General features: G+C 42.6%; 2 protein-coding genes across 10 annotated transcripts in view; both read left to right on the plus strand.

Moving 5' to 3' along the window:
- Positions 1–16,049, plus strand: LOC143822553 (protein SFI1 homolog). Of its 4 annotated transcripts, none has more exons than XM_077307867.1 (10): positions 1–215; positions 5,117–5,224; positions 6,356–6,517; positions 7,838–7,909; positions 9,760–9,870; positions 11,159–11,253; positions 12,986–13,103; positions 14,161–14,263; positions 14,891–15,047; positions 15,324–16,049. In XM_077307867.1, the coding sequence occupies exons 2-10, from the start codon at positions 5,202–5,204 to the stop codon at positions 15,527–15,529; spliced, it is 1,047 nt and encodes a 348-aa protein (XP_077163982.1). In that variant the 5' UTR covers positions 1–215; positions 5,117–5,201; the 3' UTR covers positions 15,530–16,049. The 4 variants fall into 4 exon arrangements, with proteins under 4 accessions (XP_077163982.1, XP_077163981.1, XP_077163980.1 ...); XM_077307866.1 differs by lacking the exon at positions 1–215 and adding an exon at positions 2,575–2,826; XM_077307865.1 differs by lacking the exon at positions 1–215 and adding an exon at positions 2,838–3,100.
- Positions 15,521–23,312, plus strand: part of LOC143822549 (protein SFI1 homolog) — a 27,835-nt gene continuing 20,043 nt past the window's right edge. The window contains exons 1-5 of one of the 6 annotated variants that reach the window (XM_077307848.1): positions 15,521–15,543; positions 17,728–17,820; positions 19,157–19,254; positions 19,763–19,829; positions 20,671–20,960. In XM_077307848.1, coding sequence (XP_077163963.1) covers positions 17,761–17,820; positions 19,157–19,254; positions 19,763–19,829; positions 20,671–20,960 — 515 coding nt within the window. In that variant the 5' untranslated portion in view covers positions 15,521–15,543; positions 17,728–17,760. Of the gene's footprint in view, positions 15,544–16,167; positions 16,740–17,069; positions 17,308–17,727; positions 17,821–19,156; positions 19,255–19,762; positions 19,830–20,670; positions 20,961–23,312 lie in introns of those variants that run through there. The other 5 variants (XM_077307842.1, XM_077307843.1, XM_077307845.1 and 2 more) reach the window with 5 other exon arrangements.

Raw genomic sequence — 23,312 nt, forward strand, 5'->3', positions numbered from 1 at the left:
TTTCTGAGTAAAAGAATGTTCGCGTATTCTTGTGTTCGCAGCTCAAGTGAATTAAATCTGTATAACCATGGGTGGGAAGGGATGAGCGAGGCGCAGAAGGGGCCCTTGAGGCGTTTCTTCTGGACAGCCTCATCGTGGGACTCGGTGTCCTGACTGTGGTTAATTATTTGGAGTGGAAACCGGTGTAGTTTGACTAGGTGCAGGCTTGCTCAGAAGTAAGTGCTACAGATTTGGGAGAGCATGTTCTGAAGAAAGCATGCTTAGGGTTGCGGTTTAATAATCTAATAGTGTACGGACACATCTGATAGGACCGTGTTTTTGGAGGGTTTACCGAGGGGGATAGATGACCTCAAGATTTTCGGGGGATCCAGTATGCAGTAAAATCATTAGTACTGATCCCTACATGATGGGATCTGACAGGAATTATGACTCAGACACATTACACATGGGAGGGGAGTTAGTTGCCAGGAAGGACGCAACTAGAGTCAAGATGCATAAGTAATTGAGCATTCCTAATTACATTATTCTATTTATTTTATTACATTTATATACCACCCTCCCCTGAGGCTCAGAATGGCTTCACATGAAATGTAGAGGAACAAGAACAATACATAAACTCAGTAGCTAAGTCGAATGCGTAGTAAAAGTAATAATAGTAGCAATAAACAAAAAGGATAACGTTCTATCAGAATAACAGTAACAGACCCACGTTATGGATTCAAGGGACGGAGGTTTGATGGGCCAGTGGATGTTGTTAGTCCTGGTCAAACTCAACAAAATGCCTGGCAGAAGAGCTCCCTTTTGCAAGCCCTGTGGAATTGTTTTAGTTCTACGATTCTAATCTATTATTCCAATTCAGAAATAAAATAAAGAGAATGTATGGCCCTTCTGGAACTTCAGGAACAGACTGGAAAGAGAAATTGCCAAACTGCAAGCTATTATAGGAGTCTGCATCTATATATGCTAATTTTCACTTATACCCAGAATTAAACTTTGTTGGTCCTGGAAGTTCCACTGGACTCAAACACCATTCTCACATGTTAGTTGACTCTTGTATTTGTATGCTAATTTATTGCCATGCACAGGTCTTATCAATCACCTTAATTAAATCTCACCTGTAATCACTCAGTTACCTATGAATCTTGACTCTAACTAGCCCTTCTTGGCAACTAATCATCTCTTTCCTATATGTAGTGGTTGAGGAAATTCTATTTCACTGTATCTGAAGAAGTGTGCTTGTACAAAAAAAAGCTCATACCTTGAATAAACGTCATGGTCTTAAAGGTGCTACAGGAGTCAGACTTTGTTTTGCTGCTTCAGACCAACACAGCTACCCACTTTAATCTATTTGTGAGCCAAGCTTCACCTCCTAAAATACATGGAATACGTAGCCATTGTAGATGCACCTTTAAACCAGTTTTAAAAGGGAGAACATACCTGCTGTCATACATTGTTGTAAACCATTGATTTATAGTGCAGTCCTAAGCAGAGTGAACTCATTCTAAATCCATTTACTTCAGTGTCTTTAGAATGATGTAATTCTATTTAGGATTGCACTATTAGAAGGTTCTGTGTGTAGTCTCAGGAATTAAAATTACCAGTTGATAGAATCATAAGACTATAGTAAATTCTTGTAGTAGTGGAATGAAAGGAAAAAGTACAGGACTTTTCCCACTCAGTTGGATACTTCTTTGTTGCATGGAACTATCCTGAATGGTTCTGTATTATTTGATAGGGAAGGGAGTGGTGAGATGTTCTTGGGGTTGCAATTTAGCTCACACTGAGTGTAAATTTTGAAGACATTAGTGAGATGTAATTCCTAGTAAACATGCATTGGATTAGAACAAATTTAGAGTCCAGTGGCACCTTTAAGACCAACAATTTATTATTTTATGCCATTGGATTCTAAATTTGTTCTGTTTCAGACCAACACAGCGATCCACTTGGATCTATACATTGGATTTGCATAGTATCTAACTAAAAGGAGCAAATTCTGTTTCCAAGAAAACCTGGACAAAGTTGTTGAGTTTTACACAGCTGAATGTTACAGCGCCAGTACTGAATACTAGAACAGTAAAGAGATGGCTACCGTTTCAACCCATGTTTTCCAGTAGGGGTTATAACATCAATAACCAATAATTGATTATAAATGCAAACACACAATCCGGGCAATGTTCCAGGCTAAAAATTTGGTGTGCTGCAAACGTCAGAAAGAATGGGTTTAGTTTGGTCTGTGATATGAAGACAGGCCCTAAAGATGTCCTTATGAACAACCAGACCCCTTTCCGGTCGTCAATTAGGAAAGCATTCTCTGGATTCCAGGAGTAATTTATGGGGCTCTACTTTATGGGGTTAGACCAGGGGTAGTCAAATTGCGACCCTCCAGATGTCCATGGACTACAATTCCCATGAGCCCCTGCCAGCAAACGCTGGCAGGGGCTCATGGGAATTGTAGTCCATGGACACCTGTAGGGCCGCAATTTGACTACCCCTGGGTTAGACAATTTAAAGACCCTACCCTTTATTTTGGAAGCTCTGCACCACCCATCCCATACACCTCTGTGAGTCGGAGATTAAGACAGGATGCTTTGCACATGTTCAGAGGCTTTCCCCCACTTCACACATTCATGGTTGAACATCAGTCTATTGCTAAGCCCTACTCTGGTGGAGACCGCAGGACCTATTCCCCTCCCGGGCGCCTGAGGCCGTTGCAGGCCCGCAACCTCTCGCGCCGGTCGCCATAGCGACAGCCTGGCGGGCAGCGCCCCGCGGGAAAGGCTGCTTTGGGGACTTTGCATGAGCGGTACCGCCGGCGGGAAATAACAGGCGAGTGAAAGAGCGATCTCGGGGGAGGGCAAAGTAGACCGTTCCGCCCTTTTTTGCAGCTCGGGATGGCGCCTTATAAACCCGTGGGGTAAACGTGGTGCCATTCTCTGCCCTCACCTCAGACCCCCAAAGAAGACTGCAAGCCCGGGTATTCTGAAGTTATCTGGGCAGGTTCCTTGGATCCTCTTTGAGGGAAGAATTTTTTTTTGGAGGGGGGGGCTTTTTTTGGGGACTTCGATGGTGGTGTGATGCGCGGTGGAAGCCCGATTTAAAGGTGAGGCTTGTGGGCAAGAAATTGTTGGGGGGACGCAGCAAACGACCAGCGCCTCCTTCCGAGCCCAGGTTTATGGGGTCAAAGAAGTCCTGGCGTGTGTGGGCGCCTGCGTTCCGAGGGACTCTCGGTGGATACACGGAGTTTGAGTGAAAAGTTCCTGAGTCAGGGAGCTTTTGTTCGGGAGGGGGAAGCAGCAGCGCGAGCCCAGCAAATAGGCTGCCCCCTCATGTCTCTGAATATATATGTAAGGTAAAGGTAAAGGTATCCCCTGTGCAGGCACCGAGTCATGTCTGACCCTTGGGGTGACGCCCTCTAGCGTTTTCATGGCAGACTCAATACGGGGTGGTTTGCTATTCCCTTCCCCAGTCATTACCGTTTACCCCCCAGCAAGCTGGGTACTCATTTTACCGACCTCGGAAGGATGGAAGGCTGAGTCAACCCTGAGCCGGCTGCTGGGATTGAACTCCCAGCCTCATGGGCAGAGCTTCCAGACTGTATGTCTGCTGCCTTACCACTCTGCACCACAAGAGGCTCTCTTGAATATATATGTATGTATATAATATTTGTAAGTTTCATGGGCCAGGTTGCCTTGGCGACAGATGAGGTAGTTTGTTAGATTCAGGTTGGTAGCCATCTCAGTCTGAAGTCACAGTGGCTCCTTTAAGATCAACAAAGTTTTAAATCTGGATATAAACTTCTATGTGCAAGCCACTGTGGTGTCAGTGGCTTGTCTGAAATCTGTCATTGTGAACAACAAATAGTTTTGCAGGGGTAGCATTCCTGATGAATATTTGTTGTGAGCGAATGTGGGGTAGTCATAGCCTGGTTTTATTAGCGGGAAGTATGTAATCGGGATATTAAGGGGGAAATAAAAGCAGTTGAATTTCAGAAGGCATAACATAAATCAACTAATTAATGTTAAAATTATTATAGAGTAAGGAAGCAATTTATTTAGTGTTGTGGCTACCGGCCTTAATGTCTTGCAATAAATGAACTAAAGCAACATTAAGAGCAATTTTTTTTAAAAAAATGTAAAATACAGAGTTGGGTTAATAGTAATAAATACAACGTCCCTGGTTTAGAGATTGGCTGTACAAATTGCTTCCTTAATTTAATCGACAATAACATAAAAGAGGTGACCTTAAATGTTATAAATGGATTTGTATCTGCCAGTAAAAAAACTAATACAATCCTTTGCTGTTCTGTTGGAATGTGGTATGACTTGAAATAATCTAGTGTGAATAGGATCCTATAGTGGACAGTAAAAGAGAGAGTGGGGGAAATCTTCAATATGATTGGAGGCACATGGGCAGAAAAGCTGGTCTAAGGGAATGTTATTATATCTGCCCTGAAATAGGTGGAGGTCATTGTTTGAAAACAGACCATTGTATATGCCAGGGGTAGTCAAACTGCGGCCCTCCAGATGTCCATGGACTACAATTCCCAGGAGCACTTGCCAGCATTCGCCAGCAAATGCTGGCAAGGGCTCCTGGGAATTGTAGTCCATGGACATCTGGAGGGCCGCAGTTTGACTACCCCTGGTATATGCTCTCCTTAATGGGGCATTGAAGGAGATATGCCAGATACCTTGAGAAAGATTTGGCTGGCTTAAAGTGAGGGTACCATATAGAAAACCTGGAGTTTTAGGTTGAGCAGATGTCATGGCATACCTCCTTTTTAATTACCCAATTACTACTATAGTGAAATATATAGCAGAATAAATACAAATTCAAGTTAGACCTATTTCTATGGCCAGTTATCCAACTGGTGTTCCATTTGGTGGTAAAGATGTCCATAAAGAAAATAATAGATTTGAAAAGTTGATTATGTAGCTTAACCCCTTGCCTTGCACTTGGATATTGTTTAGCAATGACTGCTGCTCCATCCCTGGTACTCTGCCTATGTTGTGTTTGCAGTGACGATGACAGTTTTTGGTGTTATGGTTCACAGAAAAGTGTTTTCCATGGTATGTTTGGTGGATTTTGATATGAAGATTATTATATGTTTTGGCTAAAGGTGTTTTCATCTGTCACTTTGTGAGAGGCTACGTAGACAGCATTGGACTGCAGTGGAAAACAGAACACGTACTTTTATTAACCTGATGGAGAAAAAGGCTAAAGGAAGGTGAGAAATGCTGAGAAGGTCTGCATGAAAAAGACAGGTTTTGAGAGCATACATCAAGGGGAAAAAAATAATTTCTTGCAAGGCATAATTGGCCTCATGAGAACTTGGACCCGATTTATGCTTGCCAAGCCTCCTTGCCCTTGCTATGCACATGGTCCTCTTCTTGAGTCCTGCTTTATGTGCTCCTGCCTGCAAAAGTAAAACCTGTAGCAACTACAGGCAGGGTTTTTTAAAGTGGTGGTACCTCATCTTTGGAATGCCCTCTCCCCCCCTTAAGGCCCACCTGGGACTCACCTCACTTTCCTCTTTACTCAGGTTGTTAATTAAGGAGTTCCATCTTTTTTAGCTGTTTTATGGTCTGATGCTAGCTTGAGGACTGTTTTACCGATGTCGTTTTAGACTGCAAAGTTTGTTTTATGTGCTTTTGTCTTGGCTTGTTTTATTGACTTGTTTTTCTTGTCCTGACTGGGTGTTAACTCTGCTTAGGATTCCACTGTAAATCACTGAGTTACAGCCCTCAGATGCAGACTGCATAGTGTTAGGCATTAAATCTTTCCACTTAATTAAGAAAGGTCTCCTAGAAGAGCCCTCCAGTTGGCTCACATTGATGGTCCAACCTAATTAAAAGACTGCCATTTCGTATAATTAAAATTAAAGCATTGTAGGGAGATGGTAATGGTGGTCACAGGTTGCTTTGTAGCTCTGGCATCTCAGCAAATTTATTCTTGCATATCAGTTCTGTTCAGTCCAGTTCAGGAGTGCTTCCTTCTTTAGGTGTTACCCGCCCTGAACCAACTGGGGAAGGGCAGGCTATAAAAATAAAGTCGTTGTTATTAGGTGTTTGACAAAATATCTGTAGCAGCATTTTAAACAAACCGAGTCCAAGAAAAAGTGCCCATTTGATCAATTCTGTCTCTTCCTAAATTTGTAATGGTATCGGTATCGGTTTACTTAGTAAGTGCTTATGCTGCCTCTCAAGGAATCTGCTCAAGATGACTTACAAAATATATAAATAATAAGAACAAGGCATTAATATATTAAATTCTAGCATGTATCAGTTTATTCCGTCTCCTAAATCTGAAATTTGAATCCAGTGGTTAAAAATAGCAATAATTTATTCTTCCTTTACAGTTTCAAGTGTACAAAGTTACATACACCTAAGGAAGGTGCAGTTAGACAACTTGTTTCTCCTCATCGTATTGGAATTTGGTGTCGGAAGGGCAGTCATCGGCTCTCTTACCGTGTTGCATACACTTGGAACCGAGGTGGAAGGTTAAAAGAAATTCGTATTAGGTAATGGTGCCATCTGTGTTTTGCATAGTCTCAGTACTATCTAACCCAGGGGTAGTCAAATTGCGGCCCTCCAGATGTCCATGGACTACAATTCCCATGAGCCCCCACCAGCATTCGCTGGACATCTGGAGGGCCGCAGTTTGACTACCCCTGACCTATTAATGGAAGCAGCAGGTTAGATTTATTTTAATTACCAATGTATACCCAACTACTTTCTTTAAGTGATTCACAGAGTATAACATGACAGGTGCCTGCCTGATGAGTTTGGGGTAATGGAGAGGAGTGAGTTGAGTTGCTGGTTAAGAGCAAGGGCCCATGGAGTCCAGCATCCTGTTTCACACAGTGGCCAACAGATGCTCCCCAAAGGGCCTACAAGTGGGAACTGTAAACCAAGTTACCCCCTGTTGTTACCCTCTAGCATAGGTATTCAGGGGGATCCTGCTTCTGAATGTAGAGATTGCATTTCGTAATCATGACATAACCACTGATGGACCTGTTCTACATAAATTTATTGACCATGTTTAAAGCCAATTAAATTAGTAATGATTGCTCCATCTTGGCATTTAATTCCATAAACCGCCATGAGACTTTCCAAGAGTGGAGGTATAAAAATTGAAAAATAAATAAATAAGCCACTCACTGAGTGAAGGAGTACTGCCCTTTTGTTTGACTTCACTGGGTACCTGTGAATTGTAATTTTATTGTAGATAAAAAGTACTCTGTCCACTCCATTCATAATTTTATGTGTTTTTATCATGTGCTCCATTAATAATCGTTACTCTAAGAAGTCCTACACACTTTAGCTTTTATTTCTAGGGAAGTCACTAGCCCTCTTGATCACTTTGGTTGTTTTTTTTTCCTTCTGCACTTATTTTCAGTGCTATAATATCCAACATGCATCCATTGAAGGATGTTCTAACCCATGAAAGCTTATGGTTCAATAAATCTGTTAAGTCTTTAAGCTGCTCAAATGCTGCTGTGTATTTAATGTTGTTCATTATTATCCAGCATTCTAAAATCAGGGAGAAATGGGTCCTGGCCTCACTGGTGAAGTTTGCTGAATGTCCTTGGCTTAACCCTCCTCAGAGCAAAGGAGGTCAGGGAGGATGGAACACCCGGGGTATGCTGCTCTTAAGTTCCCTCAAGGAAAACCGGGTTTAAAAATGTAGTTCTGTAAAATAAATGTATTATCTTCAGTGATAAACTTGAACTGAATAGCACTTAAATATGAAGTTTCTGTTCATCTTAAAGACCTTCATCTTAAATTTGTAGGGCATGAGTACACACTAAAAACTCCAATTAACATTTTGCTTTTTTCAGACACTTAGCCAGAAAATTCCTTTACATATGGATAAGGAAAGCCTTTGGAAGAGTCCTTCCATCAGTTGCCAGGTAGACAGAACAAGATTTATGCATAAAGTGGTTTACTGTATTTTTGTATTAGAGTTTCCTGTGTGTTAGTGTGTGGCAATATGCTGCATGTTTTGTATAGAGCACAAATTTGGAAAAAGGATTAATTGTTTGTTCCCAGACTTCTGCCTAGATGGATAATTCTATTTAGACCTATAAATGTGTGGAAAGTAACCTCCAATCTTGGAATCCCATCCTACCAATGTGACTTAAGGACCTTGGTATTGCTTTGAAATTACTTGAAATTTGCTAGTAATGTGTTTATTTATATTCTGCTTTCTTCCCAGTGGAGACTCAAAGTGAGTTATTGTACGGAAAAAGGTACAACAGAAGTAAACATTGGAGGGCTGGAGAGACTTCCAAGTTCCAAGCAGGCCTTCTCTCTCTGCTACCCAGTCTTCCACCAGCTCTAGGCAGCATCCTTCAGGCCTCCCTTCGGTCTCACACCCTTGGGCATGCCCAGGCCTTAAGTACCTGTGAACAGAGGAGAACAAATTTAGCAAGAATTTATTTCAGCCACTTCTAGGCTGCTAGCTAGCAGGGTCCTTGACAGTTCATGCTTAGGCTTTAAGTGCCTATGCACAGAGGAAAATAAACATTATCAAGAGTGATGTAAACTCAGCAAGATGTTATTCTTTGGATGCCAGCCTCCAAGTGGGACCTGGGGATCCCCTAGAATTACAGCTCTAGGCTACAGAGATCAGTTCACCTGGAGAAAAGTGATGCTTTGGAGGGTAGACTCTATGGCATTATATCCCACTGTGGTCCCTGTCATCCCCTGGCTCCGCCCCCACATGGGATCTGGCAACCCTGCCCCCCCATCCACAACCAGAATAACTTTGTGTTATTCACTTATTGCAGTAGTTCAAATGCCACCTCGTGTTTCGTTCTTTAAAATGTGATAAGAGCTGCTCAGGGAAGCTGTTCTTAGTGAGGACCAAACCCAGGCAAGTTAGAGTTGATGGAAAGGCTGCTGGCCTGCTTCTTGTTATTTTTCAGGCCTCAGCAGTGGCAGCTGGGAGGAAGCGAGCTAGCGACTAACAAGATTTTCAGAATATAAGTTTTCGAAGCTCCGATCTGCAAGATATAGATTAGGAAAGAGCCCTGGGCGTGCCCAAGAGTGTGAGACCAAAGGGCATCCTGAAGGATGCAGCCTAAAGCCATATTCTAGTTAATGCAATGTCTTTTTACTTCTGGTAATAGTATTCTACTGGTTTGCTGGGTAAGGTTGTCACCTACAGGCTGCCAGAAATAGGTAAAATGTGGCAAAAACTTGTGCAGGGAGACATATGCGTGAGTATATGACCAGGATAGGAGCAAGCTGCAGTTAATGGATGCAGCCCCATTCAGATACACAACTGATTAGAACTAAATTGAAATGTTTGCCTTCACTCTTGGCATGCCATAAAGGGAAGGAAATATGAGAGCCCGAGAGTCTGATTTGTTCACAAACAAACTTCTTTTCATGTCATGTCTGATACGAATCTCAGCCATCTCAGTGATCATCTTGTTGCCTAATGATTGGAGCACGAGGATGTTGGGACCCACAAAATTTTATTCTTCTCTTCACTGCATGCTTGATTATGAGCTCTCACTGAACAGATCTGCCTTTTTGTGAGTTCCATAATGAATTATATCTACACAGGGATTAATTAGTGTGGTTGTCTCTAGAAGCGTCTACATGTTCATAGAAGGTGTGATACAGTGCACAGTTTAGCATGTTTTAGTCAACTTGTTGTCTTCATTGGGATGATTTCCCAATAAATTGTAGCAAGTAGTGGTCAAAATGTCCCATTTTCATCCCATGTACTTGTGTTAATTCAATTGTTTAGGCGCTATTATGATTGGAAGATACTGCAGAAAACCTTTGGCGAGTGGAAGGAAGAATGGTGGATTGTTTGCAAAGAATGGAAGCTTACCATCAGGGCTGACTGTCATTATAGGTTTGTGAGATGAACCTGTTGTTTTCCTGTTATTGCCTTAATATTGGCAGGGGTGGAGGAGTTCCCAAGTTTGTAAAGGAGAAAAAAAAAAGGACTAGAGAATATGATCAGTCATGATGCATTTTCAACCATTTTTTAAAATTTTCTCCCCAGGATCTGTGTACTGTGGGGAGGTCTCTCCCTGCCACATGCAAATCTTGACTGGGTTGTCTTCTGTGATGCAGTTTAAACTGTGCTGCAGGAGAAGTTGGCCCAGAATCTGCATGCCATGAAGTGGTGTCTCTCTGACATATACAGATCCTAGATGCGTTGGCTTCTCCTGCAGTGCAGTTTAAACCATGCTGCAGGAGAAGTTGGCCCCGAGATCTGTGTCTTGCCAGTGGGTATATTCTGCTCCCCCTGAGCTTAGCCAGTGGGAACAATCTACTCCCCCTGGCACAGCTGATCCTTGGGCTTTGTCCTAAAGTCCCTTTAAACAGTGTAAAGGGACTGCAGTAGAAGCCTGACAAACAACTGAGTGGCAGGAGTGATCTGCTCCTGCTTCTCGGCTATTTTCAGATCTACTGGTAATTCCTGAATACAGCTGGGATTTTCTCGGGATTTTTTTCTGGTTTTCCTGAGAAAGCCCAGATACTTTTGTGATGCCAAAATACACCCAAAAAGTACTTCTTGCCAAGTCATAATGTACATAAACAATAGATTGCATACCCACTTCAAAGCGTGATTTCTAATTCTGATTTGCTGGATGATGATTTGGTGTGATGTCTGAATTGAACCAGTCTTATGTGCTAGTTCTCATTTTAGTGTGGCTTTGATTTTAAAAGCGATAATCATTCTCATTCTGAATTATATTTGCAGTTGATCCTATTCTTTTGACAAATGCAGAACTGAACAGTTATTTTCCATGTTATGGATTTGAATTGACCCATTCTCTGTGTTTGATAGTAGAATTTGTTTAGTCAGTACAGCTGCATTGTCAGCATTTACAAAAGCTACTCACTCTCAAATATTTACTAGCCCACCTGCCTCCATGTTTCTGTGTTTAGCCAGGTTTTACCCAACATTTATTAGAAGGAGAGGGTGAATGCTACTCACCTTAGGCAACTGAGTAAGTGGCTATCTACAAGCCCAATTTAATTACCTTTTATTCCTGATTAAATCTGTATGGTGTTATGTGATGAAAAGCTTTAATATACAGAAACATTTCTCCAGAGCAGTTCAGAATGAATGATCTGTTGCTACATTAAATTAAGGCCTGTGTCAAAGCAACATCTCTTATGTTGGTCAGGTATTTCCTGTACAATCTGGTCTTTCAATCCTGGAAGTCTTACATACTCCAGCAGCGAGAAAAGACGAAGAAATACTGTGTTGCAGAGGCTCATGGTAAGAAAGAAGTAGAGCAAGAACATTACTGGACTATTATAAAAGGTTTGATTCTGTGCATGTTATATAGTGACCATAGAAAAAATATACATACTCTGATAATGTAATGCTCACATACAGATAAGTGGCACAGCTTTGGATTCTCTTGGACCCAGATCCCCAGCTGAAACCAATTCTGACTAGTTCATGTGATTGCATCTGTTCATGTTTATCCATTTTGTTCTTTTGTTGTTCCGAAGTAGCACAACAAAATTTGATTCCAAAAGCATCTTTAAGATAATTTAATTGGATATTATTACACAGTTTACTAATTTGCCACTAACTTACCTTTTCTTTATATCTGTACTCTTATGATCCTTGGTCCATTTTGTCTGAGGAAGAATGCATGCACTCAAAAGCCTTGAATAAATCTTTGTAGGTCTTAAAGGTACTATCGGAATCAACTTTCATTTTGTTCTTTGTATCTTTTCTTTTTTTTTCCTTTGGTAACTCTGTCAAAAAATCAGCAATGTTAATTCTTTCAAAATCGTGTTATTGATTGGTTCAGCAGAAAAAAAAACATTTGAATGCATGAAGTAATAGAAGATGGAGGGAAATAATTTTGCAAGTGAAACTTGTCTGATCAGTTTGATGAGAAGCTGTGGCTAATGGAGCCCTGCACCTCCAAGTCTCTGCAAGCTTATCCTAGACAGTATAAATAAAAAACATTTCCCTAATGAGCCACAAGTAGGAAAACATTTAAAATACTATTCAACTAACTCTGAGGTCTCTGTGTCATTGTTGTTTAGTTTAGATCTCTTTATTTTGTTCATGTCGCCATTGTTAAAATTAGTCTGTAGAATGATTTGCTACTAGTTACAAAATAGGTGATTTCCACTTGGGAAAGGGCTTGTGTGGTTCCCCATTGCTAGTATGGCAGGGTCTACGTAAATACTGTGATCTTTGGTTTCATATAATTAATCATCCAGGTTTCTTGGGAACAGTAACTGGAGAAAGACCACAAGGCCTTTTGCAAACCAAATTTGGTTTGAGACAAAAAACAAGACAGGGACACAAGTCTCAGCCAGTTTTGGTGGCTGGTAGAAATTGAATAAAGAAGAAGCCAGCAAACATTCCTGTTGTACCCCTTTTTCCAAGTTAAATCCTAAGTGCCTTTTATACTCATGTTTAAAAAACATCTATGCACGTGCAGATGCCTTGTTCTTTGGGGGGATACTTTTTAAACCTCAAATCATTTAAAAAAAATCTGTAACCTAGTGATGCCATTGTGTGGTCCCTATGACTTAATTAGTCTATTAGACATGAGGAGAGTCACTGAAGCAGTCGGTGCGAACTTCAGTGGACTCCAGGGAATGGTAGAGGACAGGAAGGCCTGGAGGATCGTTGTCCACGGGGTCGCGATGGGTCGGACATGACTTCGCACCTAACAACAACAACAAGACATGAGGACTGTAACTAGTTTTAAAGCTACAAAAAAATTTCAAACTCTAATGTTTTCCTATTTTTAACGCACACATAACAAGGCTTCCCTAGCAATCTTTCTGCTGAGAAGTTTCTGTAGCATCAACTAACATATGGCAGGTATCAGTTAGGTGACCCACTATACTTTTTTCCTAGAAGCCTGTCCCAAAGGCCTGAAGAGGTAAAGAAGTTGAGAATGTATTTAAAACAATAATGGGGTATTTTTATTTGTACATGTTTTTAAAACCTTATATCATTTGGATTCTTAAAGCAGCAAAGAAGAAAACACTTCAAGCATGGTGTCACTGGCTGAGCTACGTGGAAATGCGTCGTATGAAGCATAGGATGCATTTAGAAGCATTCAAATTCAAGGAAGTGAGCACCCTGCGGTAAGAACGGATTTAGAGCCAGTTATGAGGGATCTGTCTTGCAATCCTGTTCCTGTGTGTCCAGGAACTCTGAAAGGTCTCACGGCCATCCCGGGTCACCGCTTGGTGCGGGAAACTCTCCCCTTACTCTGGGTAGTAACCACAAGAGAAATCTATTACATATTTTGCATTTTCCTAGTGATATAAGCTTAGTGGCCACTCCTCCCAGGACCAAATGGATGCGGTTGTGTATAGAGATCAGTCTTTGAGCATTAAAAATATAAGAAACTTTAAAAGTCAAAAAGAGTACACATGGCCTGTAAAGCATCAGGCAGAACAAGGATTGAAAGGAACAGTGAAAACACACAGTCCTCTTCAACTCATTTTCCAACTCATTTTCAACTCATTTTTCCTCAAATGTGGTCAAGATGGAGTCCTGATGTAAAGATTGTCCTTTATAACTAGAGTCAAGAGGCAGGGTAGAAGCTAAGGGACAGCATCTTCCTCGTGCCCTGAGAATTTATAATGTCCCTTTAGGAATTTGTTCTCATCTGAGGTCAGTCACCGTCTTCCGGACCCAAGAGGAAGAAACACTATCTAGCCTTTTGGCTGCACCAGTCTCTCTCCCATTAACTTCAATGATCTAGCAGAGGTATTAAATATTTTGTCTTAGTCTAAAGAAGAAGAGTTCGGTTTTATACCCCACTCTTCACTACCCGAAGAATTCTCAAAATGGCTTACAATCGCCTTCCCTTCCTCTACCCACAAACGACACTCTTCTGAGGCTGAGAGAGCTCCAAGAGAAACTGCTCTGTGAGAACAGCTCTAACAGTACTGTGACTAGCCCCTGGACACCCAGGACATCAGGAGGAACTGGGAATCAAACCTGGCTCTCTAGATTAGAAGCCGCCGTTCTTAACAACTACACCAGAAGTCCAGTAAATGTTGGTTCCTGAGCTCAGAACTTACCCAAGTATAGACTGAAATTTGGTTTTGAACTCCTTGCTTTCATGATTCCTTGCTCTAGACTGTAAAGATAGAATTTTTTAAACTATCCTAAAACTTTTGTTTTTGACAGAATGTCATGGCGACTGTGGAGAAGGAGATGGTGCCAAATCCAGGTTAGCTGTGAAATGGACGCTCAAGCTCTACAGCAATGGGCCCTGGGCTTGCAGTTTCGGGTGAGCGCCAGAAATAGGTCTTTTAAATTTTGCACCCTGTCAATTAGATTACCAAATATATACCTAATTGTTATAAAATGGTACAAAAATTAGCAGCTGACACTAATAATTATAGGTGCCACTTCTTTTAAAATGTGAGTTTGTTGGATCATACCATTTTATTTCAAACACTGGCCATTTGGATACCTGAATGGGATTGACCTTTGTTATCCATCTTTGCATCAGTTACTTGAAGGGGTAGCCATGTTACTCTATTCTAGAGGCTTCTTACCTCTGTACTTCTAGTTCCATAGAATTGTCATGGCAGATGGTTATCCCTCCATTCTCTGGTTTCAGTTTATGAAGTGTGAGCTCTGAACTTTGTTTTTCCTTAAAAATTCTGAGAGCTACATATTTTCCAGATGATTGAATGAGTTCTGTTGTGTGAAAGAACAAAATGTGGGTGTTGGAAGGGAGAGAAATCTCTTGGCTATATTAATGGGAACAAGTAATAGAACACAACCTTCAATGGGAGAGAAGTATGACATTTTGCATTTTTCCTTCTCTGTCTGCTGTATAGTTTCCCTTGCTCCACTTTCCTATAATTTCCTTGTCCATTCATTTTTCCTGTTGATCTTCTGATGTCAGGCTTGGTTGCGGTGGAAGGAGGTCTATTCATGTATGCAGAATATGAAAGAAAAGGAAGTCAGGGCATTGATGCATTACCGTCATAGGAAGATAAGGAAATCTTTGAAATCTTGGCGTGTCTATGTGCATCTCCGAAGAGAGAAGAAGCATCAGCACAGTAAGTTTGGAAATAAAAGTATGGGACAAAATGAGATTGATTTCTAGTGCAATACACTAATGCCATCTATTTGAAATGGTCTTGATCCTGGCTAATGCAAGTAAAAGGATAATTCACCAAATAACCGTACAGTTTGATCCATAGCTTAAATACCAGACATTACTTTCATCCTCAGTTCTGCTTAATATCAAAACTTCTCTCAGCCTCATGCCTGCATACTGTATCAGGACCCTGATAATAGAGCGGTTGGGGCTATCATTGTATGTCTTTTTCCAGAACTGGCTTTGGAACACCATTATAACTGCGTGCTCCTTCAGTTTTTCTTGTCATGGCAACTGGCTTGGGAACGCAAACAACAATTGTATGCACACCAGGAACGCATTGCTCAGATGGCAGCCAGGATTACCTTGAGAAGAGTTTTCTTGAAATGGAAATTCTGTATCCTTTCTCTCATAGTCCTTTTGCAGAGGTTTGGGGGATAAAGTGAACAGTAAAGGTTGGTTCAGGCATTATGTGTACAGAAAAGAACCTGACCCACTAGATCAGCATAAGTGAAAGATTTGGGTCTTGTAGCACCTTAAGAACCCACAAGATTTCTAGGGTATAGGCTTTCAAGAACCCAAGCTCCCTTTTTAGATACAAGAAGTACAAGCCATTCCCACCTGTATCTGAAGAAGAGAACTTTGGTTCTCAAAAGTTTATATATCCTTGAAATGTTGTTAGTCTTTTAAGATACTATAAGAATCTACTCTTACTCTTCTGTTGCAGAACGTAGTTACCTACTTGAAACTATATCAGCATAGTGGTTTTTTTAACTTGGCCATACTATGTGCAAAAGTTTGTAAGGATTCTGTGTGTGAAGTGCCATCAAGTCACTTCCAACTCACAGCAGTCTTATGAATTAATCTCCGCCAAAACATCTTAATTATTAATAGCCATTGTCAGGTCTTGCAAACTTCTTGATCGTCAATCTATCTCATGGCCTCCCTGTCCCCCCCCCCCCCGCCCGGCGAGCTCGCAGCCTCCCTATGGGCCGCCAAGTACATCCGCCGCCTTGCCGAGGCAGCAGGTGTTGTTGGTGGGCCGCAGGAAGGCCATGTGTTCACCGGGTGGGGGGGGCAGGGGAGGCCTTCCCTGCGGGCCACCGAATACACCAGCCGCCTCAGTGAGGCGGTGGGTGTGCTCGGCAGGCTGCGGGGAGGCCGCATGCTCGCCGGGTTGGGGGGGCAGGGTGTACTCGGCGGCTCGCAGGAGCGCCTCCATGGTGTGCCAAGGTCCCTCGCCTCCCCCCCATTCCCCCTTTCCATCCCAGCTCCCACTAGTGCCCATTACATTTTGTATGCAATGGGCTTTTTCGCTAGTATATATATATAAATACTAGCGGGGCTGCATTCAATTTTCTTATAATCAAATCCTCATAAAATGAAACAAAGTAAAACTCAAGCGGCATTGATTTCAAATAATTAAGACTTCCATAATTCTCATGTTGATTCCTTCCTATTTATATTTTGCATTCTGCTATGTGCCACTCAGGTTATGAATGCCTGTTATAAACCACAGAGCACTGATATGATCCAGCAGAGTAAATGCAGGTTTTTTTTTTCTTTAACCCATGCAATGGATGTGTCACTGTGTACTGAAGCAGCTGAACATCAGGAGCAAGCTGAACACTATTACAGAGGCCTCCTACTGGTAAGAGGTTTGCTTCTTTAAAATGATTTTTGACCAGTGAAAGATGCTTCCTGCATTTTTGATCCTCACATTGGGCAGCTTTGCTAAGTACATGGTAGCAATCCCTTCCATGTATACAAGCAGCAGGAAGCCTTGGCCAGTCCTAGCTGTGTACCTTCAGGAGGTACAGGGCTGGAAACATGTGCTTCTTCTACTGCACTTGATACATTTCTAGAGTTGATTCTCATATGCCTTTTCCATTCATACAAGAAGGCTTGTGTCAAACACCCTGGTAGACTGTGCCTTGTCTGCCCTCATTTGTTGCAGCCAAAATCTGCTGCTTATACCTCTGTATAAAGCTGATAGTTGAAGATGGTAAATAAGATGGGCTCTTGAAAGCAAAAAGGACCATCTTATCAATCATAGTTTCCATAATGGCTAACCAGATGCCTGCATAAAGCTGATCCACCAGCATTTTCCACGGATGGAAAGAATTTCCATTCTCCGAGCACATTTTGCTCTCCTTCTACCACACCCCCAGAAGAGCATGAAGGGGAAATCAGAGGTCTGCAAAAGAAGGGTGGAATTGGTGAATATGCTTTCCCTTCCATTTGTGGAAATCTGATTATCTAAGCCTGCATGTTCCCATCTTTCTTTCAAGGATGTGAGTGTTGTATATGGTTTCTTACCTTTTCTTCTCCCAACACTGAAAGTGTTGAAGTGAGTAGAGATTTGGACTTGGATTTCTTCAGACTTTGATGTTAACATCTACTAAATAGTACACTGGCTTTCATGAAGGCAAAAGTCTTTCCGCTAGTGTCCCCCCCACCCATCATAGGTATTTACAGGTATACTGCTATTTCTATTATCCAGTGAAGTTAAGAGCTATTGACAGGCATATTCTGTTTTTAAAGGCATCTAGGATAAGAACATCTTGGCCCTATTCAGCAGGATTGTCTTATCTGATGACCATTGTAATTTAGGCTATTGTTGTTTCTGGTTTTCACAGTATCGTGGGTTTAATGCCTTACGAAAAAATGTGATGGAAGCTAGCGTCAAGCGAATGAGAAAAAATTTGGCTTTTCGGCAGCATCAAGTTATGGTGAGCCTGACCTTGTTTCATCTTGTATCTCCAAAAACTGAAGCCTGAGCCTTCCTACTTTCTCACTTCAACTTTGTCAGCAAAAGAGTCATGTCATATCACTGAGTTGTTCCCTGCAAATAGAATGCTGAGCTACAGAAAACATTCTCCCTGCCCCTGTTACTCTTAAGTGTTTATACAATTTTTCAGGACCCATTTACAAGATACCATCTAGATTCCAGAACAAACCCGAAAATTACCAATAGGGTATTTTTTGAAAGGTACTTGAACTATAAATTGTTGAATGCACACCCCTACTATGAATATTTCATTTTCAAAATTAGGGCTGAAAAGGGGAGATACTCAATTAATCTGGGTCATTACAACTTTTATGTAACAGCATGTGTGGTCCCTGCAGCTTGGTGTAGTGGTTAGGAGTGCTGACTTCTAATCTGACAATCTGTGTTTGATTCCCCACTCCTCTACATGCAGCCAGCTGGGTGACCTTGGGCTCGCCACAGCACTGATAAGGCTGTTCTGACCAAGCAGGAATATCAGGGCTCTCTCAACCTCACCTACTTCACAGGGCGCCTGTTGTGGGGAGAGGAAAAGGAAGGCGAATGTAAGCCGCTTTGAGTCTCCTGGTAGAGAAAAGAACCAACTCTTCTGCTGCTGCTATGTGTAGTTTTGCTTCAACCCAAAAGCTTCCTCAAGAAAAGACAAAGGGGGGTTATGACTCACTCTCCTTCTCATGTTTCTCTTAATGCATTCCTTGAGCATCCCTGAGTGGGTCATTTTTAGCTTTAATGGATCTGGCCCTTATACCTGCCAGCCATGGTTACTCTCTATAAGCCTGTTGTCCTCTTGGGTCATCTTAGGTAAATTGGTTCCATAGCAACAACATCACCACTGTGGAGGCCAGCCCCTTATACCCCAGGAAGTCAGGTACTGGGATACTCTTAACTGCTACCATCTCTCTTGTAAAGTTTGGCCAAAGCTATGCTTCAGAAAGAATATGCTTAAGTGACTGATGCCCATGCCCAAGACACACCCATTCTGGCAGCATCCTGTTAGGAATACTCCTCATGAGTATTCCTCCCTCAGTCCATGAAAGATAGCTTATTTGGACCATGTGTGTACTGTAAATCACTTGGTGATAATACATGTAATTAGGCAAATGTTGTCAAAATGTATTCTTTTACCGTTGTTCAGGTTAGATGCTAGCTTGATGGTTGCAATTAATGTTTTTGCTTTAAAAAGATATTTACTTTTTTCGTTATAGAAGGGCTACTGATTTGATTATCCTGCATATTAAGTCTCTTCTGCTTCCCCTCCCCTCCCCTCCCTCCCCTTCCAGCTTTTGCAGAGGTTCTGGAATCATTGGAAATCTTCCTTGGAAAGGAAGGAGGAAGCACAGCATTGGTGTCTGACGATGGCAGCTCATTCTCACTACAGGTGGTGTAGGGCATAAATAAATACAGCTGTAAAAATGAAACTTTGGAGCTAGTGACAGTTCTTTTGAAAGTTGCAATGCCTCTCGTAATCTTGGAAACCAGTTTTATTATGAATATATAAATTTGTTCTTGTTACTGCTTATTCTTTTTTGTTTTGTTTTAAATCTTAATATCGTACTTTACCTCCCAGGACCTTTTGGTGCATATTGAATTTCCCCCCTACCCAGTAGTAGCCAGATTTCTCATGTTGGAGAAAGAGCTACAGCAAGTGCCCTTGGATGGGATAAAGGCGACAAGAGGCTTCACCAATAAATCTATCCTTTGCGCATTGCTCACATCTGACTTAGATAAGATTGCCACTGGGGGGCGGAAGCTTCCTGTGTAATTAAGAAGCTGATGCAGTTTAAGCAGCCATAGCTGCTAGCCATTTTACAGAGAGTTTGTGTATCTGTGCCAGACTTTTAATGAAATTATGTAACCTGTGTTCTATTGTGCTATCTCTATTCCAGCCAGGTGTTACTGCAGAAATGTTTCCGGACCTGGTTACATCATGCAAGTTGGAAAAGGTACCGAAAGGTAAGGGGTAAAGTCATTCCATTAGTTCAGTTACCTTCAAATTTTTCAGAACAGAGTTCAGTTTCTTCACATGGGATCCAAATTGTTTTTATATATGCACATTAATTTTACCCAGTTTTATCTTTTCCTCTGTGTCTTCCTCTTTCTCTATGATTGCCCGTTTTCTTTTTTTAAGTAGTGATCCAGTTGTAGGTGATAATCCAACATCCAATTTTGGAACATATTTAAATTCTTCCTATAGGTTTGTTAACACACTATCCTTTCTAATCTGTTTGTTTGTTTTTAAGGCACTCATTTTCAAAGTGAGAAGGTCTTTTTAAAGGAAATACAAACTGCTGCTCTTTCCCTCTTAAATACAGCAGACCATAATAACAGAAACAAAATCTCTAGCTCAGACTTTTTCAACCATTTAACCTTGGAGGAGCTCCTGAAATAATTTTTCAGCGTTTGAGGAGCCCCAGAAGTGATGTCAGCTGGCCACGCCTCCCTGCAACACCCCCATTAGTTACATGCCACTAGAAGTAGCATCACCATCTGCATTAAAAGACATTCTTGAGGAGGAGATAGGATGCATTTTAAGGAGTGAGTAGGTGTGCAGTCTCTGCCCTCTTCCAGGAACAGAAACCACGAGAGCACCCACTCATGCTTGAGAGCGGGAAGGGGGTCAAGGGAAGTGTCTGGTTTCCTAGCTTGTGGCTGCGTCTGTTAAGACAGGAGGGGAAATCCTGTGGGCCTCCTCTGGAGCTCCTGTGGACCCCTAGGGGCTGTGGACCCCTGGCTGGGAATACCTGCTCTAGCTACTTTAGCCATGGTATATTGTGTCTGTTTGCCTGTCTTTCAGTTACCTCCAGGGGTAGTCAAAGTGCGGCCCTCCAGTTGTCCATGGACTACAATTCCCATGAGCCCCTGCCAGCGAATGCCTCAGACTATAGCATTTCCACAGTGTAATAGCTGTACTTCCTGCTCTGAAATCCGCACTAAGGCTGCCAATTTCCTCCAGTTGCAGTATGCAGAAGCTGACGCTCACTTTGCGAAGAGAATTCTGCCTGTCACATTCCAAGCCTGGAAGCAATTCAGGGCTTATCAGTGCTGGTGGAGAGGGGCGAAAAGCATGGCTGTGAGCTTTCACAGGTACAATGGGTTGTTCTTATGAACAGTTTTTGACTAAAAGGAGAATGCTGCTAAAGGACTGCATATGCAAGGAAACTCGTTTGGCATGGTCTAGTGCAGTGGTTCTCAACCTGGGGGTCGGGACCCATATGGGGGTCGAATGACCCTTTGAGAGGGGTCATGGCAAGGCAAGTTGCTTGGCTGGGGGGGGGAGGTGCCATCCACATAACAGCCTTGTGGGGTAGATTGAGATAGAGCGTTTGTCTGTCTGGAGCAGCAGAAAAAGGTGAGATTGGCATGGTGGGACAAGAGGCAGAACTGAACTGAGAAACCCTGGAAAAAAACAATTTATATACAATCATGAACAATGGATCTTCATGGAGACAGGAAGGCAATTGTAAGCCACTTTCAGATTTTCTAATATAAAAAAACAACTCTTCTACTTCTTGACATCAACTTTTCTTAAATCTCTGGTGGCAAAGCTAGAAATAGCTCCACAGTCTCTAACAGAGATAGAAACATTAAACTAGATCAGTCATTCATTTGACACTATACAAGGAGACAGGGTTCTTGTACATATTCTTATGAAAGGAATTTTGTCTCCTTGATGAAAGATGAAAGACTGGTCTAGTTTAACGTTTCTCTGTTCTTATGAGGGGGCGTGTTACTGTTTTTCTTCCCAATGCTACTGTGGTAGCCTAGCAGTTTAGAGGGGAAAAGCTCTTCTCTGTTGGTGGAGGAGAAACTCCAGACCAGGGTACTTTTCCTGATTGTTGTAAAAGCAAGGCAGTTGCGTTTCCCAGCAAGCTAATTCCAGTCAGTTGAGAGGTTAGACTTCCCAATTTCACTCTTGTCTGGTCCGTATCTAGATGCTATATGAGATTTAGCTCATAAACTCTTCAAAACCTCCCCCCGGTACTGTTTTTGAATCGCTATTTCGCCCCCCCCCTCTCCCGGTTCAATGCATTGTCTTTTCCTTCCTTTTTAAATGCCTTTTGGTGGGTTTTTGAATTTTGCTTTTAGAATATCTGTAACTATAGTAAAGTCATAAGGACTGGCCGCTGCCGCCACCCTCCCGCCCCTGAAAGCCCACCAAGGCCTGCACGGTCCTCGGTGGGGCTCTTGGGGACGGTGGGCAGGGAGAAGGACCTGGCTGCCTCCTCTTCACCCCCCAAATCCCTGTTGCAGCTTGCGTGGACCTCCACAAGGCTCTTGCAGTGATGGGGACAGAGAAGGGACTGGCCGGCGTCTCCCCCCCACCCCTGAATGCCTTGCTGCATCCCTCAGTGTGGCTCTTGCAGGTGGCAGGGAGGGAAAAGGGACTGGCCACCGCCTCCCCCCTGCCCCCCAAAACCTCGCTGCGGCCTGTGTGGCCCTCGGTGTGGCTTCTGGGGCTGGCGGGCAGGGAGGAGGGACTGGCTGTCACCCCCCTCCGAAAGCCCTACTGTGGCCTGCACGGCCCTTGGCGGGGTTTTTAGGGGTAGCAGGGGCAGAGGGAGAACTGCCTGCCACTGCCACCACCTCCCACCATCCCTGAAATTCCAGAATACAACAGGCTTTGCCCCTAGTTGAATATATTTTAGTAATGACCTCACCCCATCAAAAAGAAGAGTTGTGAGTTGGCACTGACCATCACCTTTCTTGGTCCCAGCCAAGTCTTTTTAGAATGTGGGTGGGGCGTTAGCCCAGCAGGGCATCAGCTGGTCACTGCAGAACTGATTGTCTATGCAGGTTTTTTAAAAAATATTGCTTTAGTGGCAGCTGCCACCAGAAGACAAGGATCTTCACTTTAAAACAATACATTTTTATAAGAAGGCATATCTTGAAGCAGAGCTTTTGCCTGAAATGTTGAATGTTTCCTATTAGAATTATGCATTCCCCACTCCCCAACGTACTGCAGTTCTTTTGTGGTTGAGCCCAAAACCCTGTTTCAGAACTGTAAGGATGCTCACAGGATCAAAAGTCTGGGCCCCCTGTTCTAGTACGTAGGACAGAAATGTTCTACCCAGTTTTGCTAGTTCTTCTGTTTTTTTTCTGTGTGCAGGGGAGTTTCACGAATTCATATTTAGATCCCATCTCTGCATATAAAATGCCTAATAGAATTTATAGCAAGAGCCTCTTGTGGCGCAGAGTGGTAAGGCAGCCGCCTGAAAGCTTTGCCCATGAGGCTGAGAGTTCAATCCCAGCAGCCGGCTCAAGGTTGACTCAGCCTTCCATCCTTCCGAGGTTGGTAAAATGAGTACCCAGCTTGCTGGGGGGTAAACGGTAATGACTGGGGAAGGCACTGGCAAACCACCCTGTATTGAGTCTGCCATGAAAACGCTGGAGGGCGTCACCCCAAGGGTCAGACATGACTCGGTGCTTGCACAGGGG

Source organism: Paroedura picta, chromosome 13 (genome assembly GCF_049243985.1).
Source record: "Paroedura picta isolate Pp20150507F chromosome 13, Ppicta_v3.0, whole genome shotgun sequence".
Lineage (NCBI taxonomy): Eukaryota > Metazoa > Chordata > Lepidosauria > Squamata > Gekkonidae > Paroedura > Paroedura picta.

Bases quoted from the DNA above. Each gene is read 5' to 3' on its own strand.
- LOC143822553 (XM_077307867.1), top strand. From the start codon at position 5,202: ATGGAGAAAAAGGCTAAAGGAAG. The intron at 5,225-6,355 runs GTGAGAAATGCT...CTTCCTTTACAG, and splicing joins GAGAAAAAGGCTAAAGGAAG to TTTCAAGTGTACAAAGTTAC. The intron at 14,264-14,890 runs GTGAGCGCCAGA...TTCTGATGTCAG, and splicing joins CCCTGGGCTTGCAGTTTCGG to GCTTGGTTGCGGTGGAAGGA.